At 37.1% G+C, this 25,485-nt stretch overlaps 2 protein-coding genes across 3 annotated transcripts; one reads left to right on the forward strand and one right to left on the reverse strand.

Annotated features, from left to right (window-relative positions):
- Positions 1 to 17,938: 17,938 nt before the first annotated feature.
- On the forward strand, positions 17,939 to 22,069 carry LOC110707540 (probable folate-biopterin transporter 7). 2 transcript variants are annotated; one of them, XM_021885561.1, is made up of 3 exons: positions 17,939 to 18,586; positions 19,843 to 20,971; positions 21,885 to 22,069. In XM_021885561.1, exons 1-2 carry the CDS (start codon positions 18,322 to 18,324, stop codon positions 20,898 to 20,900), a joined length of 1,323 nt encoding a protein of 440 aa, XP_021741253.1. In that variant the 5' UTR covers positions 17,939 to 18,321; the 3' UTR covers positions 20,901 to 20,971; positions 21,885 to 22,069. The 2 variants fall into 2 exon arrangements, with proteins under 2 accessions (XP_021741253.1, XP_021741254.1); XM_021885562.1 differs by having other exon boundaries at positions 21,898 to 22,069.
- LOC110707542 (NADPH-dependent aldehyde reductase-like protein, chloroplastic) lies at positions 20,978 to 23,210 on the reverse strand. Its single transcript, XM_021885563.1, has one exon. It carries the CDS (start codon positions 22,747 to 22,749, stop codon positions 21,955 to 21,957), a length of 795 nt encoding a protein of 264 aa, XP_021741255.1. The 5' UTR covers positions 22,750 to 23,210; the 3' UTR covers positions 20,978 to 21,954.
- Positions 23,211 to 25,485: the final 2,275 nt, after the last annotated feature.

Genomic DNA, 25,485 nt, shown 5'->3' on the forward strand with positions numbered 1-25,485 from the left:
TATAAAGGACACACCAGAAGATGACACATGTCATTGTTGGTGTGTCTTTTAGTATATTGTTATTGATGATTGATAAATTGAACTTTAGGGGGTCTTCTCTTTATCTTCAATCCCTAACCAGTTAACAAAAGTTAATGACCTACTAAATCAGGTCACTTGAAACGTGTCAAACCTTAATTGGTCTAAAAAAATTTTAAAAACAAAAAAAAACCAAAAAAAAAATCAGAAAACCCAACCAACCTCCCCTCCCCCACTGTCCCTTACTGTAGACACCCATTTGTGTCCCCCCAAAACCAAACCCGGTGATGAGTACCTTTCACGTCGAATCATAATCGAATGAAGTGAAAGTGTGGAAAGTCTAGTGTTGCGGATAGTTTTAATTTCTTTTCTTTTCTCTTTGTTTTTTAAAACCTATTTTTAGAAAACAACCAATCCAGTTTGGTTGGTCCATGATATGGGTCCAATAGCAGTGTAGTTGGATAGGGTTTGAAAAGAGCTTTCCAACGATATATTATAAGCCCAATTCCGATGAATATTGAGGAAGTTATGGCCAATTTACTGAACTGGGCCCGGTTTGAGCCTTATATGCGGCCCAGTGATCTAGGGGAGGGCCTAATATGGATTTATCATTCCTAATGCAATTAGGAATGGTTTTAGTCTTCTAGATTCTTCTAGAAGGTTCTTTTCATTCCTAATTTAATTAGCATTGATAAATTGATTTTTGTTGACTTTTTAGAGTTTTAATCAGAATAAAAGAGTGTTTTTGAGGAAAATACGATTTTATCCTCCGATACGGTTAATTTCTATCTGATTTTAGAAAACGCGTCAAAAACTAGATTAGCGCCTAACGCCAACATTAGCGCCTGGCGCTAAGCTTGGCGCCTGGCGCCAATGTCAGCGTCCGACGCTAATTCCGTTTTTTCACGTCAGAACTCTGGTTCGATTTTCTATCTTTTTGGCTGATTTTCTCTATAAATAGTCTCCTAAAAACTCCATTTTCAATAATCAATTCTCAACAATAATCAATTCTCATCAATTCTTATTCTTTCTTATTCTCTCTATCACCTACTCTCATCAAGAAATTCTTGATTCTCTCTCTCTTTCTAACCCTAGCTTTTTACAAACACAATTCCTCATACATTAGTACTAGACACACCTAGCCAAGTTCAAAGTTGCCTTCGCCCTAGACTTGAAAGGTTTTAATTTCTGAGGGTTTGGTCCCAAATCTCTTTTTCAATTATTTAATTTAATTGTTTTGTTTATTATTTTCCTTGAAGTTACTGACGTGTGTATTTTGTTATTAGAAAGAGATACGAGGCATCCAAGTAAGTTCTTTAATTGTTTGCATTGTTATTATGATATAGAAATCATGTCTAGGATGTTATTATAATTCCTAATGTCATGTTAGGGCGTTTTGATCTCCCTAGTATCATGTTTAGGGAAAAGGTTATAATATCAAATATGCTTATTATGATTCCTGCGATGCTTTCTTTTATTGTCTTTCTTAATATCATGTTAGTATCATGTTAGGGTTAAAGCTTTGATTTTTATTGTTTAGTGACATGCTAGGGTTTGTTATTAATCTTGTTAGTATCATGCCTAGGATCTTGCTATTATTATGCTTTAACATGATTATGCTTATAATTATTATTATGATTATTTTAATTATGGTTATTATTTTAATGAATATAATTATGATTATTGATTACTATAATGTTGCTTGGTATTGATATTTATTGTTATTGCTTGATCACGCCTTTTATGCATGTTTAAAGGGAATTGGTATTTGTAATCATGCTTAATAAGATAATTAATAATCTTGTTTAGGGTTAATTTGATTATAATTCAAGTGATCGCCAATAATAGATTTATTTGTGCATTAATATTCAACCAACATAGATTAAACAGGTTTAGGGTTAAACCTATTGATTGCATGTTAGTCAGAAAGCGCACATGAATACGATCAGAATAAAGTGGAGGCCTATTATTAGAGCAGGTTCAATCTCTTTTAGGTTGGATTTGTACCTTCGTCCCCGAACTACCAGTCATGGTTCCAGACCTATTGGAGAGTTAACGATCTCCTGGATCGTTAAGGGGTGTAACCTTCACCCTGTGAACGGTTTACAAGTTCCTAAAACTTGTTGGCGACTCTTTTTCTCTAGCTTCTTTCTCTTTGGACGCCACTGTACTTTAGTGTATGATCATAGTGGGGTTCAAGGTAGGGATAACGCTTGAAATATTCCCTACACTTACCCTTTCCCAACGTGCACCTTTACCTCCACCACTACACCTAGACCGCCATCTCTCCCCTCCTCGGACCGCCGCCTATCCACTACCCCTTGCGTTGCATTAACCTACGCAACCACCAAAAGCCCCAAAATGCAGCCACCGAAACCCCAAAATCGCAGCCACTAATACCCCAAATCGCAAATCAAGGGAGTTTCGCAAATTCATGGGTAGGTTAGGTGTTTTCGGGATTAGAGGAGGGAATTCAAGTGAGTTTCGTGACCGGTATGCCGGTCGGCGTTCGTGGTTGGGGGAATTCAGAGGAGGGAGAAAATGAAAAAGGGGCGGGGTTACATTTGGCAAGATTTTTTGGTTGGGGCCTAATTTCGTGCGTGGTGGCCGGATCTCGTGGTTGGTGGTTAGGTTTCTTGGCTGGTCGGAATTCATGGATGGTGGTTAGCGTCCGTGGTTGGTGGCCGGATTCAAGGGTTTTCTTTTTTTTTGAAAAAAAAAATTAAACCAATTAATTTGTAACATGTGTCACTTTCACCCAAAAAAAATCAAACTATTCAACCAGTAATCGATATATGGAATTGAAGAAAATGAAGACCCCATAAAGTGCAGATTATTCTAATATAATCCAAAGTTGGGATTATTCTACCAAAATTAATGAAAGTAAGGATTATTATTTTTAATTTTTCCTATTTTATATTGTACTCCATAGTATGAGTTCGTAGTTGTACTAGAATCACAACTAATTGTGGATGGGTAATGGTAATTTTTTTTGTAGATAACGAGTTATGGTAAGAAAATTTTGCAAAAAACCACCTTTTATAAGCAATTTATTGCAAGAAACCACCTTATAGATTTTTTTTTTTTTGCAATGACACACCTGTAGACACCCATTTGTGTCTCCCCAAAACCAAACCCAGTGATGAGTACCTTTCGCGTCGAATCATAATCGAATGAAGTGAAAGTGTGGAAAGTCTAGTGTTGCGGATAGTTTTAATTTCTTTTCACTTCTCTCTGTTTTTGAAAACTTATTTTAAGAAAAAAGCCAATCCAATTTGGTTGGTCCATGATATGAGTCCAATAGCAGTGTAGTTGGATGGGGCTTGACAAGAGCTTTCCAACGATATATTATAAGCCCAATTCCGATGAATATTGAGGAAGTTATGACCAATTACTAAACTGGGCCCAGTTTGAGCCTTATGTGCGGCCCATTGATCTAGGGGAGGGCCTAATATGGATCTATCATTCCTAATGCAATTAGGAATGGTTTTAGTCTTCTAGAATCTTCTAGAAGGTTCTTTTCATTCCTAATTCAATTAGCATTGATAAATTGACTTTTGTTGACTTTTTAGAGTTTTAATTAGAATCAAAGAACATTTTTTGAGGAAAAATACGATTTTATCCTCCTGTACAGTAATTTTTATCTGATTTTAATAAAACGCGTTGATTTCTGAGTCAGCGCCAAACGCCAGCTGTAGCGCCTAACGCTACGATTGGCGCCTGGCGCCAACCTTAGCGTCTGGCGCTAAGGTCAGCGTCTGGCGCCAACTCAGTTTTTTGCGTCAGAACTCTGTTTTGATATTTTATCTTTTTGGCCGATTTTCTTTATAAATAATCTCGTAAAAACTCCGTTTTCATTCATCAATTCTCATCAATTCTTATTCTTACCAATTCTCACCAATCTCATCAAGTTTTCTTGATTACTCTCTCTCTCTCTCTCTCTTTTCTAAACTAGTCTTTTCTCAATTACAAAATTCCGCATTCATTAGATCTAGATACACCTAGCCATATTCGAAGTTGCCTTCGCCCTAGACGTGAAAGGTTTAATTTCTGAGGGTTTGGTCCCAAATCTCTATTTCAATTATTTAATTTAATTGTTTGTTTATTATTTTCCTTGAAGTTATTAACGTGTGTATTTTGTTATTAGAAAGAGATACGGGGAATCCAAGTAAGTGCTTTAATTGATTTATTGATATTATGATATAGAAATCATGTCTAGGTTGTTATTATGATTCCTAGTATCATGTCTAGGGAAAATGTTATAATATCAAATATGCTTATTATGATTCCTGCGATGCTTCCTATTTTCTTTCCTAATATTCATGTTAGTATCATGTTAGGGTTAAAGTTTTGATCTTTATTGCTTAGTGACATGTTAGGGTTTGTTATTAAATCTTGTTAGTATCATGCCTAGGATCTTGCTATTATTATGCTTTAACATGATTTATGATTATTAATTATGATTATGATTATTTTTATGATTCATGATTATGGTTATTATTATTATTATTATTATTATTATTATTATTATTATTATGTTTATTGATATAATATTTATTGTTATTGCTTGATCACACCTTTTATGCATGTTTAAAGGGAATTGGTACTTGTAATCACGCTTATATAAGATAATTAATAATCTTATTTAGGGTTAATTTGATTATAATTCAAGTGATCGCCAATAATAGTTTTATTTGTGCATTAATATTCAACCAACATAGATAAACAGGTTTAGGGTAAACCTATTGATTGCATGTTAGTTAGAAAGCGCACATGAATAAGATCAGAATAAAGTAGAGGCCTATTACTAGGGCAGGTTCAATCTCTTTTAGGTTGGATTTGTACCTTCATCCCCGAACCCTATTTGGTTCAAGACCTTATGGAGTTGACGATCTCTTGGATCGTTAAGGGGTGTAACTTTCACCTCGTGAACGGTTTACAAATTCCTTAAAAAACTTGCTGGCGACTCTTTTGCTCTATCTTCTTTCCCTTTGGACGCCACCATACTTTAGTGTATGATCACAGTGGGGTTCAAGCTAGGGGTTTACGCTTGAAATATTCCCTACAGTTTTTGGCGACTCTGCTGGGGAGGATTTCTATTTTAATTCCTGAATTTGTTTCGGCAATGATTTAGAATGAGTGGATGAGACTCGAAACGTTCTAAGTATTTCATGTGCGTAATTTTGATTAACATTATTGTCATATGCATAGAAAAGATCTCATTGGAAAAACCATCCATAATGCGTTAAAAACATAGGATTTTACACGTAGGAAATTTGAGAAATATCTTTCACAACTAGGACCGAAATAACACTGCGCGAAACTGGAAAATTTTATCGAGCACAGAAAGCTGCTAAGGCATGTAGGAATTAGCGTCAGTGAACAGAAGCTGGCGCCAGACATTTAACTTTAGCGCCAGATGACAGCTCTGTCGCCAGGCGCTACAGCTAAATCCTAGCGCCAACCTCTGTTTGCTAGCGCCAAATTCTTCCAATACCGAGCCAGAAATATGCGTTCTAATTTCGACCAGTTTTTCGCATTGTTTGCTCGATCCTACTTCCTGATTGAGTTTTTCTCACTTTTCTGAAACACATATGTGTTCTACAATATGGACATAACCCTCTTGGAATTCATGCTCCATCTACCTGATGGAACGCTCTGAGCAATAAAGGGTACATCCGAGAATGTTGAATTCACCAAACCATGGAAGCGAGTTTTTCTAAAACTCGCGGTGTCCCATCCACTCGCGCTAACCCTTCACGGTTAGGCTTCTGCGCGGTGCATCCGGACAATTAACCATGGACCCTCTATTGACTAAACCATATCCCGAACTTTAGAGAACTAGAGCCATGGTTAGGTTGCAAACTCATTGCATCATATTTTGCCTACTTGACTAATTGTGCATTATTAGTTGTGCATACTTTATGTGACTAAGCTAACCGTTTGTTTGACTTGTGTTGAGATTTAATAAATTAATGAGTTAAAGAACTTTGCCTAATTAGTTATATGATTGATTAATTTGAGTAAATAAAGTCTAATATTTTAATCAGAATTGACTTAGTACGACTTTAGGCATACCCCTGTTGATTAATAACACCGAAAACAGTCTCAGGTTGAAGCTCCAGTAATGGGGCCAAAGTCTGGACTGTAGCGCCACTTTGTGGAGTGTGGCGCCTGGTGACAGCTCCGTCGTCTGGCGCTACACTACAAAGAGAGGCGCCAGTCCTGTCGTTTTGACGACAGTTCGGATTATTGATCGATTCATCACTTTGTGTCTAATTAACCAGTTACTAATTAATTCGGCTAAATATTACTGTCAATAATACCTTGTTAAGTCATTAATTGAGTCTAGGCACTAAGTCCCATGGTCTTACACAAGAGTCTTAACATGTCACCTACACTCACTAGTCTTAGCACACACTTTGAATACATATCACCGTGACCATGTATTAGGTTCATGCATGAGTCAGTTTTTTCCGTCATTTAAGTTGGGGGTACATTCTATTCCTAATTCTTCATATCCCTCCATCTACATCATTTTTCTTCACATTCTATTCCAATATTTCTTCACTTCCTCCATCCATTGCATGTTGAATAAAATCCGAGTCAAATAATTAACAATAAATATCCCCAAATTCCTTTTCCACAGTACTTGGTCGAGGAGAGAAGGGCGATTAATCAAGGACAACCTCTTTATTCAAGTCTCACTTTTTGATAAACCAATTCGTCAAAAGAGGAAGGCTAAAAAGATAATGGCAAGTCAAGAAGAGATCAATGAACTTAGGAATCAATTGAATGACGTGACTGAGGTGTTAAAGGCTTTAACCCTCAAAATTGATGACCCTGTGAAGCAACAACAAATGACCCTCATGCAAGAAATTTTGAGCAAGCTATCTAGTGACTATAAATTTCAGGGCATTAGTTCACAAGGGGTCTCGCTGGACAAGGAACTTCTTCCGCATAAGTTCAACGCCACTGACATCCCTAAATTCAAGGCAACAGATAACCCTTACTTTCATCTAAGAGCTTTTGAAACCATAATGAGTATTAAGGGTATTGATAAGAAAGTGTTCCCCTCTATATTTTCTCTATCTCTTGAGACCGTTTGTCAACAATGGCTCTTTTCCCTTGACAAAGAGAAAACCTCTTCTTGGGAGTCGATAACAAATGCTTTCATAGATAGATATAAATGTAACATTCAAGACGAAACAGACCATAGACAACTCGAGATGTTAAAACAAAAAGAAAACGAAGGGTTCACTTAGCTTCTTTCTTCAACAAATGGAATGAAACTTCCACTAATATGGTCAAGGCTCCTATCGAAAAAGAATCTGTGAGGATGTTTATCAAGAACCTCCAAGGGAAGTATTCAAGGCACTTAAAGTACCAACACAACTTGAATACTTTCAAGGCTGTCTATAACATAGGCATTGACATTGAAGATGACCTTCTGAAAGATAATAGTGCGAGAGGAAAGAAGAACGACCGTCCTTCTTCTTCCTCTCCCATTAATGAGGTACATACCACGAACGCCTCTAAATCACGAATCCAAAGGTCAAAAAGGGTGTTCACTCCACTTGGTATGAGTTATGAAACAACTTTCGAGAAGTTACACCACAAAGGACTAGTCATGCCCATAGGGCCTATCAAAGATTCAGTTCTAGAAGCCAGGCCACCCAAGTGGGACCCTAATAAGCACTGCAAATATCACCAAGGAAAGGGTCACGACACTAAGGAGTGTTGGAAACTCAAAGAAGCTATTCAAGATCTGATCGATAACAATGAAAATTCCAAAATTCTAGCCATCGAAGAAGATCAAGCATCCTTCGATCCATCACTTCTTATCACACCTGTAGAAGAGCCCATGATCGAGACAGCTTATATAACCTCTCTCGATGAAGTGGCCATGATTGGGGAGGATGAAAGTCTTTTCTTAGATAATACCAGGGAAGACTCGTCAAGTCTAAAAGAGGACGTTCGAAAATTGCAAGATGTCGTTGCCATACTCTTGAACATGGTAGAAGGATTAGCAAATAGGGTGATGGTCATCGAACAAAATCCTCGCCAAGGGTTTAATGAAGAACTCAATGCTCCTAAGCCACGGGCAAAACAGACCATTGAAGAATACACACCAATAGGAATGACTTACAATGAAGCTTTTTATTGTCTTCATGATCAAGGTCATATTCACTCCATTGGTCCCAGTCAAGACCCTCCGTCTGAAAAACGTTTTCCCAATTGGGATCCAAATTCCTATTGTCGCTACCATAAAGGTCGCGGCCACACTACTAAAAAGTGTCTCGCCCTCAAGGATCGTGTTCAAGACTTCATTGATTCAAATCTCCTTCATGTTTCTCCGCGCGACAAGAAGGCCAAGATCAGTAACAATAACAACAGTGGTTGTAAAGGGAAGAAGAACGACTATCCTTCTTCTTCCGAAAACACCTACTCTAGTAATAGTGTTGGTACTTTCGACCTTAATAAGATCTTAGCGATGGATAATCGAGGATTTAGAAAGCAACAAAAAAAGGATTTTACCCCTATTGGAATTAGCTACGTGACGCTTTCAATCGACTCCATGCCAAGGGACTCATTACTCCTATTGGACCTCTACAAGATCCCCCGCTTGAGAAGAGGTTGCCTAGTTGGAATCCAAATGTGCGTTGCAAGTACCATCAAGGTAGGGGTCATGCTACTGAGGGTTGTTGGAAGCTAAAGGAGGCTATCCAACACTTGATTGATAATAACAAGCTTCCCATACCTCCAGTTAACAAGAAGAGCGAGTGATGATAAAGCAAACAACACAAGACAAGAGACGAGCTTCAACGACGAGATTTCATGACATCTTTTTTCTTTTTCTTTATTTACCCTTTCCCCAATAAGTCTAGCATAGGAACCTTTCTTTTCCCTTAGATTAATTTTGTAGATTCTTTCTTTTCTCCTTTCTAATAAAATGAGCATTTATTTCCTTGCATATGATCATTTCATTACATTACAAAAACTAAATATATATAAAAAAATAAAAATCCATGTCGAATTAAGCACAAGGTATACCAATGATTTGAGGCACCTCTTGTAGCCACATCATATTACCTTTCACCCTTCAAATATGCAATCTTTTTTTGATAAACTACTTTGAGCCTTGTCTAATGACAGACCTTTCATTTTAAACCCATATCTACCTAATCTTGGGATGGGATGGTGTGCAACTTATGCAATTTTCAATATCATAAAAAGCTTGAATGACTTCAAAAGATTAAATAGCAAAAAAATAAGCAAAAAAAATAAAAGTGTACAAAAGGGAAAGTGTTCCAATGTCTTTGACATGAACATGTCTTTGATAGGAATACATCTCAGATTGCGTCTCTTATCGAGTGCTCGGTACCGTGTCTGAGAAACATGAATGCCAAGTGAGTGATAGACCGCATGATCGAGGTTTCCCACACTTATAAAAATAAGATAAATGCTAAAGAAAAAGAAAAGGCTAAAAAAAAGAGTAGAAACTCAAGCATAAAAATAAAGATTCAAAAGCAAGGTTGCACACCTTGGGGGCTTATCTAGGGTCTTGAGCCTTTTATCCCCTTCTTCTTCAACCTTTAGCCTAACCACATTATAACCCTTAAAAAGACCTTTTTGAGGTAAACACACACTTGTGCGAGGTTCGGCTAAAGCTACGTTCGACCTAATTCCTAATGGATACGTAGGCAACCTCACATCGAGGTGCGGCCGTAATAAAAATGCATTCACACATCATGGTCATATCAAAGGATCTCCAATGCTCATTCCTATTTACTTAGAGCTAGACTTGGGGGCTTGATCCCTACATCATTAGCTTACCTAGCTTAAGAGTCACCATCATTTGACTCTTTTCAATATATTTTCCTACACACTTAGCCCTTGCGGCCTAACTTTAGTATCACTTTCACACACTGCACAGATACATGACCAAATATACTTCCCTTAGGAATTGAACCCTTTGTCATGAAATCTTAACATAACACTGAAGCATGTCTTGTCATGTCAAAATGCCCAACATCACTCATAATCATCATTGCATATCGAAGTATGAAGTGCTTAGCCTCCGTGCCTAAGTTACCTAAATACTTTCATTATCGAGTCAACTAGGATAGTCTAAGATGTTACAATCCTTGTACTGTGAGAAACAACATTTGACTAAGCTCATTCAACATGCACCTTCAAAACCTTCGATTCTTTTTTCGAGTCTTTCTTTTTCGGGAGAAGGTCGGTACCCTCCACAAAAATGACGGAAAATTTTTATTTTTTTTGCATTTTCATGTCGCACAATCATAATACAATGCACACACGGGTCATGAGTCATACGTGTCATTTCACTTCGAGTCGAGTCAACCTCGAGTCAATCACAGAGAGTCAAGTTTATACCTTGAGTCGTGTTAAGTCAATGAGTCAAGCGACGTTAAACCTTAGGTCAACCCTAAGATAATTAAAGAGATTAGCAAAGTTCTATAGTCAAAAATAAATACAGGTGCAGCAGAATAGGGAAGACCCTACTCCAGCGCCAAATGACAACATCTAGCATCTGGCAGCAGGTTTTAGCGCCTGCCGCTAGATCCCAGCGACTGGCGACAGAGCCAATTCTTGGCGCCAGAGATGTTTCAGCAGCGACAGAGCTTGAAGCCTCTCAGAAAGGTGATTTCGACCTCATACAACAATTTCGGGTTGCTTGGTACGCCAGTTAGCCCCTATGAGCAATTTGGCATGATTAAATAGTCGGTTTGATTACAATCGCAATAAGTGATCGACCTGACCAAAGATCGTCTTACTTAGCTTAAAGCGCCTAAGCGTTGGCTCATCACGGAGACACCGACATAATGGTTCGCAAGCAGCAAATCGCCGACGTACTGGCATAACGGAAGCAAAGTTCAAGCAAGCTTTAGAGATCGGCAAGCGTTGGTCTTCGAAATTTTTTCTTCGGAATATTATCGCAACAAACGTTCAAGCATCGAAGCTCTTTGTTCAGAGACGCGTGGACATTTTCATCAAAGCTCTTTTGTTCAGAGACGCGTGGACATATCATTCAAAGCTCTTTTGTTCAGAGACGCGTGGACATATCATCAAAGCTCTTTTGTTCAGAGACGCGTGGACATATAATTCAAGAGCTCTTTTGTTCAGAGATGCGTGGGCATATCATCAAAGCTCTTTTGTTCAGAGACGCGTGGACATTTCTTTCAAGCTCTTTTGCTCAGAGACGCGTGGGCATCCTATTATCGAGCTCTTTTGTTCAGAGACGCGTGGACAATCCTTTCAAGCTCTATTGTTCAGAGGCGCGTGAACATATCCAAAAAAAATGAAGCTCTTTGTTCAGAGGCATGTGAACATATCCCAAAAAAAGAAGCTCTTTGTTCAGAGACGAGTGAACATCGAAACAGCAAGATGGCGTTCCCTAGATTGTGGAGAGTTGTCACAAACAACTAAAGGTGATTTCAAGCGAAGTTGTCTTCGATCATGTTCCCTTAGACGTGGAGGATGGTCACAGAGCGTAAGAGGATTGTTTCAAGCGAAGCAATCTTCGATAGTGTTCCCTTAGACGTGGAATATTATCAAGGCGGAAGAGGATCGTTTCAAGCGAAGCAATCTTCAAAAATGGAAGCAGTTACAAGCGTAGCGGTTTTCAAGCGGGATTGCATTCTCTTGGCAGGAGGTCATCAAAACAACAAAAGCAGCAGCAAATCGGTTACTTTTAGAGACGTGTGCTCGACGGTGCAAGATACGCGTTTCTTAACTCTTTTCTCTGTTTAACTAACGCTAGTTTGCAAGTATCGGCGTTACAAGATTGATTTAGGATCGCAGAACGTTCTGAATCATTCTCCGTCCTTATCGATACTTTGACTTTTGTTTTCGAAACTTGCGTTTCTCCAAACTCAGTCAAAGTGGGGGCTTCTGTAGACACCCATTTGTGTCTCCCCAAAACCAAACCCAGTGATGAGTACCTTTCGCGTCGAATCATAATCGAATGAAGTGAAAGTGTGGAAAGTCTAGTGTTGCGGATAGTTTTAATTTCTTTTCTCTTCTCTCTGTTTTTGAAAAATTATTTTAAGAAAACAGCCAATCCAGTTTGGTTGGTCCATGATATGGGTCCAATAGCAGTGTAGTTGGATGGGTCTTGACAAGAGCTTTCCAACGATATATTATAAGCCCAATTCCGATGAATATTGAGGAAGTTATGGCCAATTTACTGAACTGGGCCCGGTTTGAGCCTTATATGCGGCCCAGTGATCTAGGGGAAGGCCTAATATGGATTTATCATTCCTAATGAAATTAGGAATGGTTTTAGTCTTCTAGATTCTTCTAGAAGGTTCTTTTCATTCCTAATTCAATTAGCATTGATAAATTGACTTTTGTTGACTTTTTAGAGTTTTAATTAGAATCAAAGAACATTTTTTGAGGAAAATACGATTTTATCCTCCTGTACGGTAATTTTTATCTGATTTTAAGAAAACGCGTAATTATTATTATTATTATTATTGTTATTATTATTATTATTATTATTATTATTATTATGTTGCTTGATATGATATTTATTATTATTGCTTGATCACACCTTTTATGCATGTTTAAAGGGAATTGGTACTTGTAATCACGCTTATATAAGATAATTAATAATCTTATTTAGGGTTAATTTGATTATAATTCAAGTGATCGCCAATAATAGTTTTATTTGTGCATTAATATTCAACCAACATAGATAAACAGGTTTAGGGTAAACCTATTGATTGCATGTTAGTTAGAAAGCGCACATGAATACGATCAGAATAAAGTAGAGGCCTATTACTAGGGCAGGTTCAATCTCTTTTAGGTTGGATTTGTACCTTCATCCCCGAACCCTATTTGGTTCAAGACCTTATGGAGTTGACGATCTCTTGGATCGTTAAGGGGTGTAACTTTCACCTCGTGAACGGTTTACAAGTTCCTTAAAAAACTTGATGGCGACTCTTTTGCTCTATCTTCTTTCCCTTTGGACGCCACCGTACTTTAGTGTATGATCACAGTGGGGTTCAAGCTAGGGGTTAACGCTTGAAATATTCCCTACAACACCTTAATTATTATTTTTTTATTTTTTAATGACACACCTTAATCAATTTTATTTTATTTTATTTTTTTTTATTTTTTTTTTGCAATGAGACACCTTTGGCCAAAAAAGAGGGTTTGACCCTATTTTTCGGCATTGACCAGACCACGTGCAAGACATGTGACTTCTTAAAAACCACTCTCCAATTATGCCGACCACCAGAACGACACCGAAACCGACTTAACCACCTATCAAAACGGCCTTACCCACCCCACCACCACCGAAACCACTCTATTTGGTGGCGTTTTTGTGGGTGCCGTAGTTGGAGAGTGGCTTTAATAAGTCATGTGCCTTGCACGTGGTTGAGTCAACTTTTAGAAACAGGGTCAAATCCTCTTTTCCGGCCAAAGGTATTAAGTATCAAGTTCTAACCTAATACCACCTTAACCCCATTATTCTTGATTCCAAACACATACCACTCTGCGAACCAAACACCCCCTAAATGATCCATTTAATTAAACCCATATCAACGTACATGTTAATTTGTTTATTGGGGTATTATTAATAGAGATAGATATACCAACAATAAGTAAACTCATACCAATTGAAAGAATTGTTTAAGTAAAGCCATATCAACTTACATATTAATATATTAATTGTTATTATTAACAGAGATAGATATACTCACAATTCTATCCCCCTTTTTGTTTTAATTGTTGCCTGTTGCTAGAGGTGGGCAACATGTCGTGCTGGGCCACCATGGGCCGTACTTGGTGATGGTTCGTGTCGTGTCGTGCTTGCATCTTGGCGTGTCGTGCCGAGCTAAGCCACCATTTAGCACACCCCAACCACGACATGCTAGGTCGTGCCGTGCCACGCCATGTCAGACACCGCCGGGCCGCCTATAATTTTTTTTAAAAGAACGTTTAAAATGGATATACTATTTAAATCATTTTATTAACTTATGTTTGTGTTTTTTTACTATTATATTATTATTGTATTTTTTTATCATTTTTTTTATTTTTAGTGTATTATTATTTATGTTATCGTGTCTGGCGTACCGTGCTGTCGGGCCAAACTACCGTGCCGCCGCGGGTTCGTGTCGTGCTCGTGCTAGATCCTTGAAATCATGTTCACGGCACGGCCCACTCCTCAATCACCGTGTCGAATCGGGCCCGTGTCGCCCGCGGGCTGACCCGACCCATGTCCACCTCTTATTGTTGTACAGTGCATAACAAGTGAGGCTCACATTTTTCTAGAGTCCTTGGGGACTAAAGTTGAGTGAGTATGGGCAAGCTATGTAAATAGGAGGGTAAGGAAGTAATTTTCGGTGATTCAATTTTTGCTTCTAGAAAAAGCTGACTCACTAGTGATACATTATAATATACCATTATGTACCATTATGCATGTATAATGTACCACTAAAGTATAAATTTTCTAAATAATACTTTTTGTGGACTATTACGAGTGTAGTGGTACTTTTTAGCATCATGTAAGTTTTAACTTGTGAAAAAAGTTTACTCTCTAGTGGTTTATTATAATGTACCATTATACATATATATTGAGTCCGGTGCAGCCCAATACTCTAATTCACACATCACACCCCTATATAGAATCGAATGAACTGGGTAATCGTTACCTTATACAGAAAATTTTCTCTTTGGCTTTGTGATTAGGGTTTGTTTTCGGGAGAGAGAGAAAGAAAGAATGAAGATCAAAATCCAGGGGTTAGGAAGACCTCGAATGGAGATTGAAGTCGACCCTGACGATAAGGTATGCCTTTATGGTGTTTTATTGTGGAATTAATTTTCATGTTTATTTGTTTGTGGATGAAATTAGTGTTTTTTGTTTGATGAATCTGAGCAAAATTGTGTGTTAGTTGTTTTTAATGCAAATTGGCGCAACTTTGAATTTGATGAATGGATAGTTTATTTGAATTTGGAATTTGTAGTAGTTGTAGAATCTAAACCCAATAAACAAAATACGTAGTAGAATCTTATTCTTTATCTGATCTCAAGGACTTCTTGAGTTATATGATAATCCTAATCACAATCCTATTCAATTTAGAATAATAAAACCATCTAATTCTAATCACAATCCTATTAGAATTTATATGAATGTAAAAGGCATGGTCGAACATAATCATATATTGTCTGTTTCTGCATCGATGCATATTGCTTAATTGGAATATGGTGCTTTCAATCTCTGTCAAGTTTAATTGTGATTCTGACTCGGCCATAACTTGTTTCAGATTCGCGATCTCAAGAAAAAAAATTGAAGATGTTTTTGGAGCAGATGACTTCCCTGCTGGAACTCAAATTCTTGTTAACCGGGGACGGTATTTAAAGGGTGACCATAACACTTTGCGGGAACTAAACGTTGTGGAAGATGGAAAAATTGGTGTTTTTGCCACTCCGATAATGGTGGGTATTCACCAATTAATCTGATATAGTAGTAACGTTTAATTGGTAGTAATTGCAGAAATTTTATGATTTCTATGCCTGTGCTTTGCTTGTTATTGGGAACTATCTTAGTCCATGCCTGATTTATACTATGAAATAAGCATAGGCCATAATGCAGCAATTGTTATTGTAAAACATATTTTGAATAAGTTAGAATGAAATAGTGAAATGGCAATGTTTGATGCAGCCTTGATGCAGTTGTCCTTTAAACCTTGAGCACACTTCAAATAGACTGCCCGAGATATGTAATGACAATCAACCTCACGTCCCTCTTTCCCATAGGTTACTGATACAATGTTGATGCTGTTAGTTCACCTCATAAAAACTGGATTATGTTTGTATTGGCAGCAGTTTCTTTTGTTTGTGTTTGCTGCTAATGTCTGATAGCTTTTGCTGTGCTTCTTGATCTTTCATTTCGGGTTCCTCACAACATAATTTTTATATTTTGCTGTTTTTTTAACACGGTTGTATGTTTTGGCTTGTAGTGCATTTCAATGCCCAAACAAGTATGGGCGTGTGCAGCAGGGTAAGTTATACTCTTGTATGTTGGCTAGTTGTTTGAAAATATGCATGTTATATAAAAGCTTGCTTATGGCTGTGTGTGATTTTTTAATTTGCAGTTCTTCTCCAGCTCCAGTTGCTCCGGTCATCTCGTCTGCTGTGTGAGTGTCTGTCTACCCTCTTGTTTTTTCTATTCCAGTTTCGAAGACATTTTTATCATTGACTTGTATCATGTGAAATTCTGGTAAGTACTTAACTAGGGTTGGATTGGTGGAATTCTGTAATTGTGCAGGCCAAAACCGCCAAAACTAAATGCTAGGAAGGCTGATTTGAATTTTGTTGCAAGAACTAGTCTTTCTATGTGCAAGGACCCAAGACTTGGCATTAAAGTATACACTCGGAAGAAGAATTTGAATGGGAGGCTTGTGAATACGAAATCCATTGTCAAGTAAAGAGATTTTTTGTTTTAGGTGAATATGCTGGTTTTTGGTTATGATCTTGCTTATAGGACAGCCGGGTTACGTGGATTGGGTTGGTACAAACTGAGGGCAACTCTGTATGTGGATGCTGAGCTTTTTGTAAATGAATGCTGTATAGACTTGGTTTTTTGCTTGGCCTAAGTCATTTTGGGTACTGATCTGAAGACGATTAAGTTTGCTCTTACTATTTTCTCTATCTGGGCAGCTTATCTTGGTCACTCACTCTAGGACTGGTAATTTTGGATAATCACTGATGTATATTTACAACTTGTATGCTGTCAAAAATGAAAAATCCACTTCGTGCTCCTATTGATTTAATTGTACGTAGTACATTTTATATACTTCGTTCATGACATAATAATATTGTACTACGTATATGCTTTTCCAACACCTTTTTAATGACCAGCCACCCTTGAATAATTTGTCCACTTTCTGATTATATAAACTTGTTTGATGACTTCCCTTCCCCTATGATTTTATTTAAGACATCATTTACGTCATTTATTTCATGTTCATATATCAGTTAAGTGTTCAAACTTGTGAGCCGCTCAAGGAGGAGGGACTTCCTGTCTCATTAACTACAATTGAATCTGAAAATTTGGAACATACAAATTGGCAGTCACAATTATCTATTAGTCTTGGGCGATTTGGATTTCTCGTAATCAATTGAGGTTTAAGAATGTTGTCAGTTATTGTATTTTCTGTTTTAGCTGTTTGTTGACATTTGTTTTTAGTTTTCTTTTTATTTGATAGCTCTTTTGTCAAAATAAATAAATTATCTATTAATCGTTTCATCTACTACTAATAGCTTAGGGAATGAGATCCTTCTTAGTCCTATGTGGTTAAGGTTGGTATTTCTCTCATTCATTCTGAAGCGATTTGTGTTGAGTTGTGTTGTGTTTCACTGTCACTTTAGTAACACATGTTTTGCCTATCTGCCTTTCGGGGTTGTTTATTCTAGGGAATGTCTCAGCATTTAGCAACTAGAGACAAGAATGTCTCTAGCAAGGACTAATAAATAAATTAGAATAAATGTAAAAAAAAATAAAAGAAAAATAAAATTGCAAAAAAAAAAAAAAAGTCATGTGACTCCAAGAGAGAGAGAAAGAAAGTAAAAAAAACAAAGGTCGGTTCTTCATTATCAATTGAATCACCAAAAAGGAGGAAAAAATAGCCAAAAAAATTTCCAAATTTTTGGTAGTGGAAGGATCGATACATGCGTATCAAAATTTTGGGATCTTTTGATGTTGCTATTGCTGAGGAATTAGCAGCGAGGCATGCCCTCAATGTTGCCTTGGAGGTTGGGCTTCTTCACCTTATTTTGGAAGTGGATAAGTTATCTGAATAGTATTTTTTAATTGCAAAATTATCATCCTATATACGCTAAAATCAATAAATGTTATGCGCCGAGACTTAACCAATTCCTATACCTTGAGAAATTCTCTCTACGTAATAGTTCACTCTTTGACCGTAAAACAAAGCCACTTCAGACCGAAGAAAACTAGTCTGGTCTCTAATTTTTCAGAAATTTAAATTTCCGATTCTCAATTAGATTCGATCTAGTCAAAAAATTAATTAAATCAAAAGGACCTTAATTACCATTAATCTTTGTTCATTGGTCTTATTTTAGTAGTTCACCTGTCACCACGTACATTCTCTTCTTTTCTTTTCTTTCCTCTTAAGTCACCCCTTCACATCCGCCTCTCTCCTGAACCTTCCCTCTCTTTCCTAAACTACCGTTTCAAATCGCCAATTTTCCAATTTTAATCTGAATTTAATCAAATTACTTAATTCCATTATTTGGGTGATAAGAATGGGGGAAAAGGGAAAGGGAAAGGAAATGGGAATGATGATGAAGTGTTTACTTGGAATGGGATACTGGGTTCAAGGATTCCGGTGTTTTCCATGGTTAGCCATTATTTTCTTCCTTAAAGATGGTCTTCAAATTGACCCTTCTACCCTTCAGATTCTTCTCAATTCTGCTAATCTTCCTATGGTTGGTAAACCCCTTTACGGCGTCGTTTCTGATTCTCTCTATTTCTATGGCCAACATCGTCTTCCTTACATTTCCCTTGGAGGTTACCCTTTCTTCCTCCCTCTTTTTATTTTTTATATATTAATCAGTGATGTAGTCGGTATTTGATCCGAGGTGATTTAAACCACCCGAGGACTTTACCGACTGAACTAGCTAGCTACTATATGCAATTTTTAGTTTTTATATGGAATATTGGTTTGTGCTACAGTGCAAGTAAAGTTATGTTGAGCACTTTGTCACTTTACTCACTTAGTCAATTTATTGTAGTATGATTTTATTTTTTTGGGTTTTCTAATGTCATTTGTATGGCCTTGGCATTAATTTTCTTTCAAATTATTAGTACTTGCACTTGATTATTTAAGGTTGTGATTTGTGAATATTGAATTTTGAATAATTTAGCTAGAAAGTGATAGGGGTGGAAGATTTGTATATGTCACTAGAAAAGTCAAATTGTGAAAGTTAAGTTGAAATAGAAAGACTGCAATTTGATGTGATAAAAATGCCATATTTGGTACAGTACCTTTATAATGCTTCGCTCTTTTCACTTGAAGGAGTCGTACTTATTTGTGCTTATTTGAACTTTATGTGTAAAATTCATCCTTAGCTTATTGAACCAGAAAAGGCTGAATTGAGAATTTAATAGATCTTATTTGAACTTGTTGGAGCTATTTTGGAGTTATGAAGTTGTATTTCCTCTGTTTTTGAAAATCTTTAACATTTCCAAATTGCACACAAATTGAAGCAATTGGAGTTTATGTGTTGATTAATGAGCGAAGGTAGAAAAAGGTGGATTAAGTTAGAGAAATTGTAACAAGGTGGGTGAGTGTAAGAAAGACGTGAATAAGATATGAGAGAGTAAGTGAAATTTTTTTAATTATTGTGTCGTAAGGTAGTAAAAGGGATTTGCGAAAAATTGAATAAGGTGACAGTGTTGAGAAGAAGAGGTAGAATTTAGTCAAACTTGTGTAGTCCATATATGAAATATGGACTTATTGTAACACATCAAGACTTATTGGAATTTAAAACTTATTGGAGCTTGTTTAATTTGAATTTTTTCAACTAGTTTTTCCTAAGCTTATATTTGTAAGCTGAAGAATTTAGAGTCTAAGTTTCAAATTGTAGAAGTTGTAGCTAATTTGGTGTTCTGCGGTTGAACTGAAATTGAGCTTAGGCTCCTTTGAAAATGGTTCTATCTCTCGTTTCAGTATTGGATTGTGGCTTTTATTATCAAGTGCTAGTTCTTAATTCTCATATTGTTGGTACAATAGATTTCTTATTTGTTCATGTTTATGGATGTAGCTATTCTGCAAGCTGTTTCATGGATAGCAGTAGCAATGTTTTCTTCGTCAAGCATCTCAATCTCTACCATTACTTTCTATCTCCTTCTGAGCAACTTAGGTGCCTCTATTGCTGAGGTTGCTAATGATGCTATGGTAGCTGAGATTAGCAAACAGCCCGGTTCAGCAAAGAAAGGGAAACCATCTTCTTCAGGGGAGCTTCAATCATTTGTTTGGATGGCTTCTTCAGTCGGGGGAGTTCTTGGGAATTTAGTAGGAGGGATTGCCATTGAAAAGTTAAGCCCACGATTTATGTTCCTAACTTATGGTGCAATACTTATCATTCAGTTCTTAATAACTATATTGGTTAATGAGAGATCTCTTAATCTTCCCAAAAATAAATCTGCTGGTGGGATAAAAGACAAGCTTGCTGAGCTTGCAAGTGCACTGCGCAAGCCTGAAATTGCTTACTCCATAGGTTGGCTTGTGGCCTCTTATGCCATGACCCCTGCCCTTGTTGGAACTATGTTCTACTATCAAACTCAGGCTTTAGGTATTGATTCATCAGTGTTGGGGATTTCCAAGGTGTTTGGCCAAGTAGGAATGCTTTTGTGGAGTTTTTTTTACAACAAGAGCCTGAAATCAGCTTCCCCGAGGAGAGTAATGTGTGCTATTCAAGTGACACTTGCTGTTTTCATGGTTTCAGATTCGTTTTTTGTTACCAAATTTTACCAGAACATGGGGCTTCCAGATTCCGTGTATGTTGTAATTTTTTCTGGTCTACAGGAGGTTCTTTTTTTCTTCAAGATACTACCCTTTAGTGTTTTGATTGCACAGCTCTGTCCACCTGGGTGTGAGGGGTCTCTGATGGCATTTGTGATGTCTGCCATTGCCCTTGCAATGATTGTTGGTGGGTATCTTGGTGTTGCACTTGCATCTTTTGTTGGTGTTACTGGGACCAATTTCTCTGGATTACCGCTTGGACTTTTGATACAAGCAGCATGCACAATACTACCCCTCTTTTTGTCGTCCTGGATACCTGATCATGTAAAGGCCAATGTTGCGAAGAAGAAAGAATAATTCAGTATGTACATCATTATGCTGTAGAGCTGTGAAATAGCTTGTTCAACAATCTCAGATTCTCAGTAAAGGTAGATGCATTTCCTTTTATATCTTTACAAGTTGATTGATTTTAGTGATGAATATGTCTTTGTCTTTCTGAGAGCGATAGAGTTATACATCGTCTATATTTTGTTGTTATGAAGCTCTCAAATAGGAAAACCACTGCAGTAGCTTGAAACCCTAGGCCGAACTCAATATATCTGTGCATGGGTTATTTTACCTTTTGTTGACTGTCACCATAAGGGGGCAACTGGTATGAATTTGGAAATGAAGTGAAAAGGAAACAAATAAGAGGGAGAAAAGGATTCATTTAACTCTTACCTTTTCATTTGTTTGGTTTGATCATGAAAAGGAATCATTTAACTCTTACCTTTTCAATTATTACCTTAGGTTTTAGAGAGGAAACAAATATGTGGAAACCATTACCCTAGGTTACGCAAACCTTCTAACCAAACAGTTGGTAGCGGTAATGGTTTAATTGAATCCATTCCCAACCCAAAAATCACTCTTACCAAACATGCTCGAAATGTTAATTATCTGTTGTTTTTGTGTCATCAAGATAATCTGTGATTTTTTATTTATTTATTTATTTTGATGGGATCTGTGATTTATACTTCCATCAATGCCCCATTTTCTCTTTATAATAAATAAGGTTTAGCTCAGGTCATTTCGTCATAGGGTCAAAGGTATGATTTATAAACCCAAAAGTTTGTAGTTGGTTCCAGCCTTCTAAGGACAGACCTGCTAGCCAGCTTTTAAGCCAGTTTGGGTTGTGCCTATTGTAATTGGTTGATTTGAATTCAAGGTAGTAGTATTTCGAGTTTGAATCAAATTTCAATAGCTCTACAAATGGCAATAAACAGATTGTGAACATCTTTATTTGGCAATTGTTCATGATTCAATAGTGTGAGTACTATGATAAAACAGAGTATAATTTGTTAGGATCCTCAAGCAGGAAACCTCATCATCTACACAAAACATGTCAGATCAAGAAGCCATCCCATGCTCTATATTATACAAATCCACCATTGGCTCGAATGATCTGGCCGTTGACCCACTCACCACCGTCACTAGCCAAGAATCCTACAAGCGGTGCAACATCCTTTGGCTCACCAAGACGTTCCATTGGTGAAGCATTGATTGCTGCCTGGATTTTCTCCTCTGTGGCACCAGCAAAGAATAGCTCCGTAGCAATGGGACCTGGTGCAACACAGTTAGCTGTAATACTGGTTCCCTTGAGCTCCTTCGCCAAAATCTTGGTAATTGCCTCAACTGCCGCCTTGGATGCCGTGTATGCTCCATACCCTGGCCTGTAAACTGCTGCCAGTGAAGATGAGAATGTAATTATCCGTCCTCCACCTCCGCGCTTCACCCTCCTGGCTGCTTCCTTACAGCACAAAAATGTTCCCTTGGTATTTACACCAAATGCTTTGTCGAAATCTTCTATAGAGGTTTCAGCAATGGAAGGATACTTTGGGTCAAGGATGCCTGCTGTGGTCACAACAATATGGGGTTGGGCCTGGAAGGCTTCTTCTGCTGCATTGAACAAGGCCTCGACTTGAGCTGGATCAGACACATCTGCTTGGACTGCGACAGACCTGGTTTCAGACCCATGAGAGTTAATCTGGGATACCACCTCTTGTGCTAGTGTTGGATTTGAAGTGTAGTTGACTACCACTTTAGCCCCAAGGGATGCGAGGTGGAGAGCGATCTCTTTACCAATGCCGCGGGAGGCTCCAGTGACGATAGCTACTCTGTCTTGTAGAGGAAGGGTGCTGGAAGATGATGCATTTGAGTCTGCTGCCATTTTAACAGCTTTGGAGAGTAGGTGTGCGTGTGTTTTGGTGGGTGAATTACTGAATTGTTGAAGTAGTGATTTGTCTGAGATTGGAGAGCTTGTGTTGTGTTCGCCATATATAAGAGATTATGAAGTAATATTATAAACTAGTGTTGATTATTTTATATTTGGAGTAGACTGCAACAAATATAAATTATGCTTCTTATAGCTCTTGATGTCAGTGCTAACGTCTGTTGATCATATGAGGTATATTAATAGCTGACCTTATCTATGTGGAAGCTGGGTTAACTCTTTTTTTTTTTTAATATACCACGTTGTTCCTCTGTTCTTATAAGAAATACTGGCTATTTGTGGTTTTTAGTTTGAAAGTATGATGTATAATAATTTGATATCTAGTTAAATTTCTTTTAATGTGTATATTCACATTTGTTTTTATTTATAATGATTGTTTAGGACAAATCTTAGAAAAGGGTTTCTAGGAATTCGTTAAAGGTTTTATGGGGTATTAGTAATCAAATCTGCCAAAAGAAAATAAACACAACCTCCAAATGAATTAGTTAAGAGCAATAAAATGATAGAATTATAATGATAATTATGAATCAAAGAACAAAGATCAAGATAAGAGAGGCATTTCTGATTAAGGACGAAATGGTGTCAGTAAGGACGACATAAATCAGAGATTTTAATATAAAAGTGTAGTAAATTGTATTAGACAATGTATGAATAAATTCTTTAACAAGGAGCCTCCTATTTATAATGATTTATAAGTCTAATAAAGGTAAATATTGAAGAATAATCCTTGCTATTATGGTAATGTTGACAATATTGATTGGAATCTTCATATCTTAGGAAATGTTGACTTGGTGATTGATATTTCCTTGATTCGCTCCTTCAATCATGGGACTTGATTGTGCTTGTTGCCCAAGTATTCATTACGTATCTTCAAATGGTCCGAGCTTTGAAGGGAAGCTGCCTCACTCAGAAAGGTGCACTTGAGTCTGTATTGTCCGTACTTAGTAGGGACCACTGCGCGGATAATATTCTATCAATCAAGTTATTCATTTCCCGATTTAGCTTTATTTGATTGATTCCATAGTCTTCATAAGATCTTTGATTGATTGTTGACTTTTTGATTGGAAATCCTTGATTAATATTTTTTTGATATCTTTGACCATGCATGCTTCCCTTTTCACCTCGTTTCCATATTAAGTGTAATTGATTATTTTATTATTAACATTTTCCTAATTTGTAACTTGCTTGGAATCCACTCCCAACAATAGCCCCTAGTTTTTCTCTCTAGATATCTATCTAGAGAGGAAAATTGTAAAGTTGTCAATTGCTGTCTTACTCAACACGTAACTTGTAAAATTGATGGTAGTGACAAATGTAGATGAATTTTCTTGTGTGGTAACTTGTAAAATTTATAGCCCCCGATGTTTCCTTGTGTGTTTTATGAGCATCGTGTCTCACGCTATGCCTCTCTCAGTTTTGTAGATGTATGTTTACTATGTTGTGTAGAGATTTGGCGAATGTATCGTTTGTAAATAATGTATGTGTATCCCTTGTATTTCGTATATGTATTGTATTATTGTATGCATCTCATATGTATGTATTTCAGTTGTATTACGGTATGTATTTCAGTTGTGTCTTTCTGTACTGACCGGTCAGATTTGCTGAGATATCCGTACTCGGTTTTTCTGTTTGAAACCTGCTTAACATGTTGGAACTCAAAATGGCATATGACATGTGAATAAATTATTGTCTTCACCTATTGTTTTACAACCACTTTGAAAAAGAAAACGATAAAAGGTCGTAAATCAACAAAGTGTAATAATTTCAACGTTCAAGAGGTGAATAATTTCAAGGGTAAGTATAAACAGAGACGGATTGATTCATTTCTATACCAAACTGAGTTCAGATGTAGTAACTAAGTTCAAAAATCAGAAAAGACAAACTAATTTGGTTTGGTATGGTTCCTAACTGAGTACGGATAAGAGAATTGAGTTTCAATTTCAAAAAGACAAATCAATTTTATTCGGTTCCGGACTGAGTATGGACGGAAGGATTGAGTTCAAAATTAAAAAGGACAAAGAAATAAATTTACTTATGTTCCGTACTGAGTATGGACGGAGGAACTGCGTTCGAAATTCAAAAAGGACAAAGAAATGAATTTACTTCTGTTCCGTACTGAGTATGGACGGAAGAACTACGTTCGAAATTCAAAAAGGACAAAGAAATGAATTTACTTCTGTTCCATACTGAGTATGGACGGAAAAACTCTGTTCGAAATTCAAAAAGGATAAATAAATTTATTTGCTTCCGAGCCGAGTTCGGAAGTCAGAAATGCAACCAAAATAAAGAGGAACATCTAAAGCCCCCACGGGATGAGAATCTAGAGTACATAAAAATAAACAAGCTAAACATGCATTGAAAGAAAGTAAGGAAAAAGTAGGTAAAATGGTACTTGAAATGAGTAATGCTTACAATTCTCCGAATGTCATTAGACCAACTCAGTTTGTAACAATCCGTCCATATTGGTCCTCCTCAAATCGCACTTGGGCCATAGCTTTAGCTTGCACATCTTTGAATGTTGCACAAGGGTACTTAATTAGCTCCTTGTATAGCCCATCTTCTTCAAAAAGGCCTTGACGGAATGCTTCAATTGCAGTGGGGATGTTACACTTATAGATTTTTACTTTCTCCTTGTTAAAGCGATTTAAATAACTCCGAAGTGTTTCTTCACTT

This window comes from Chenopodium quinoa, unplaced genomic scaffold (genome assembly GCF_001683475.1).
Source record: "Chenopodium quinoa cultivar QQ74 unplaced genomic scaffold, ASM168347v1, whole genome shotgun sequence".
Lineage (NCBI taxonomy): Eukaryota > Viridiplantae > Streptophyta > Magnoliopsida > Caryophyllales > Amaranthaceae > Chenopodium > Chenopodium quinoa.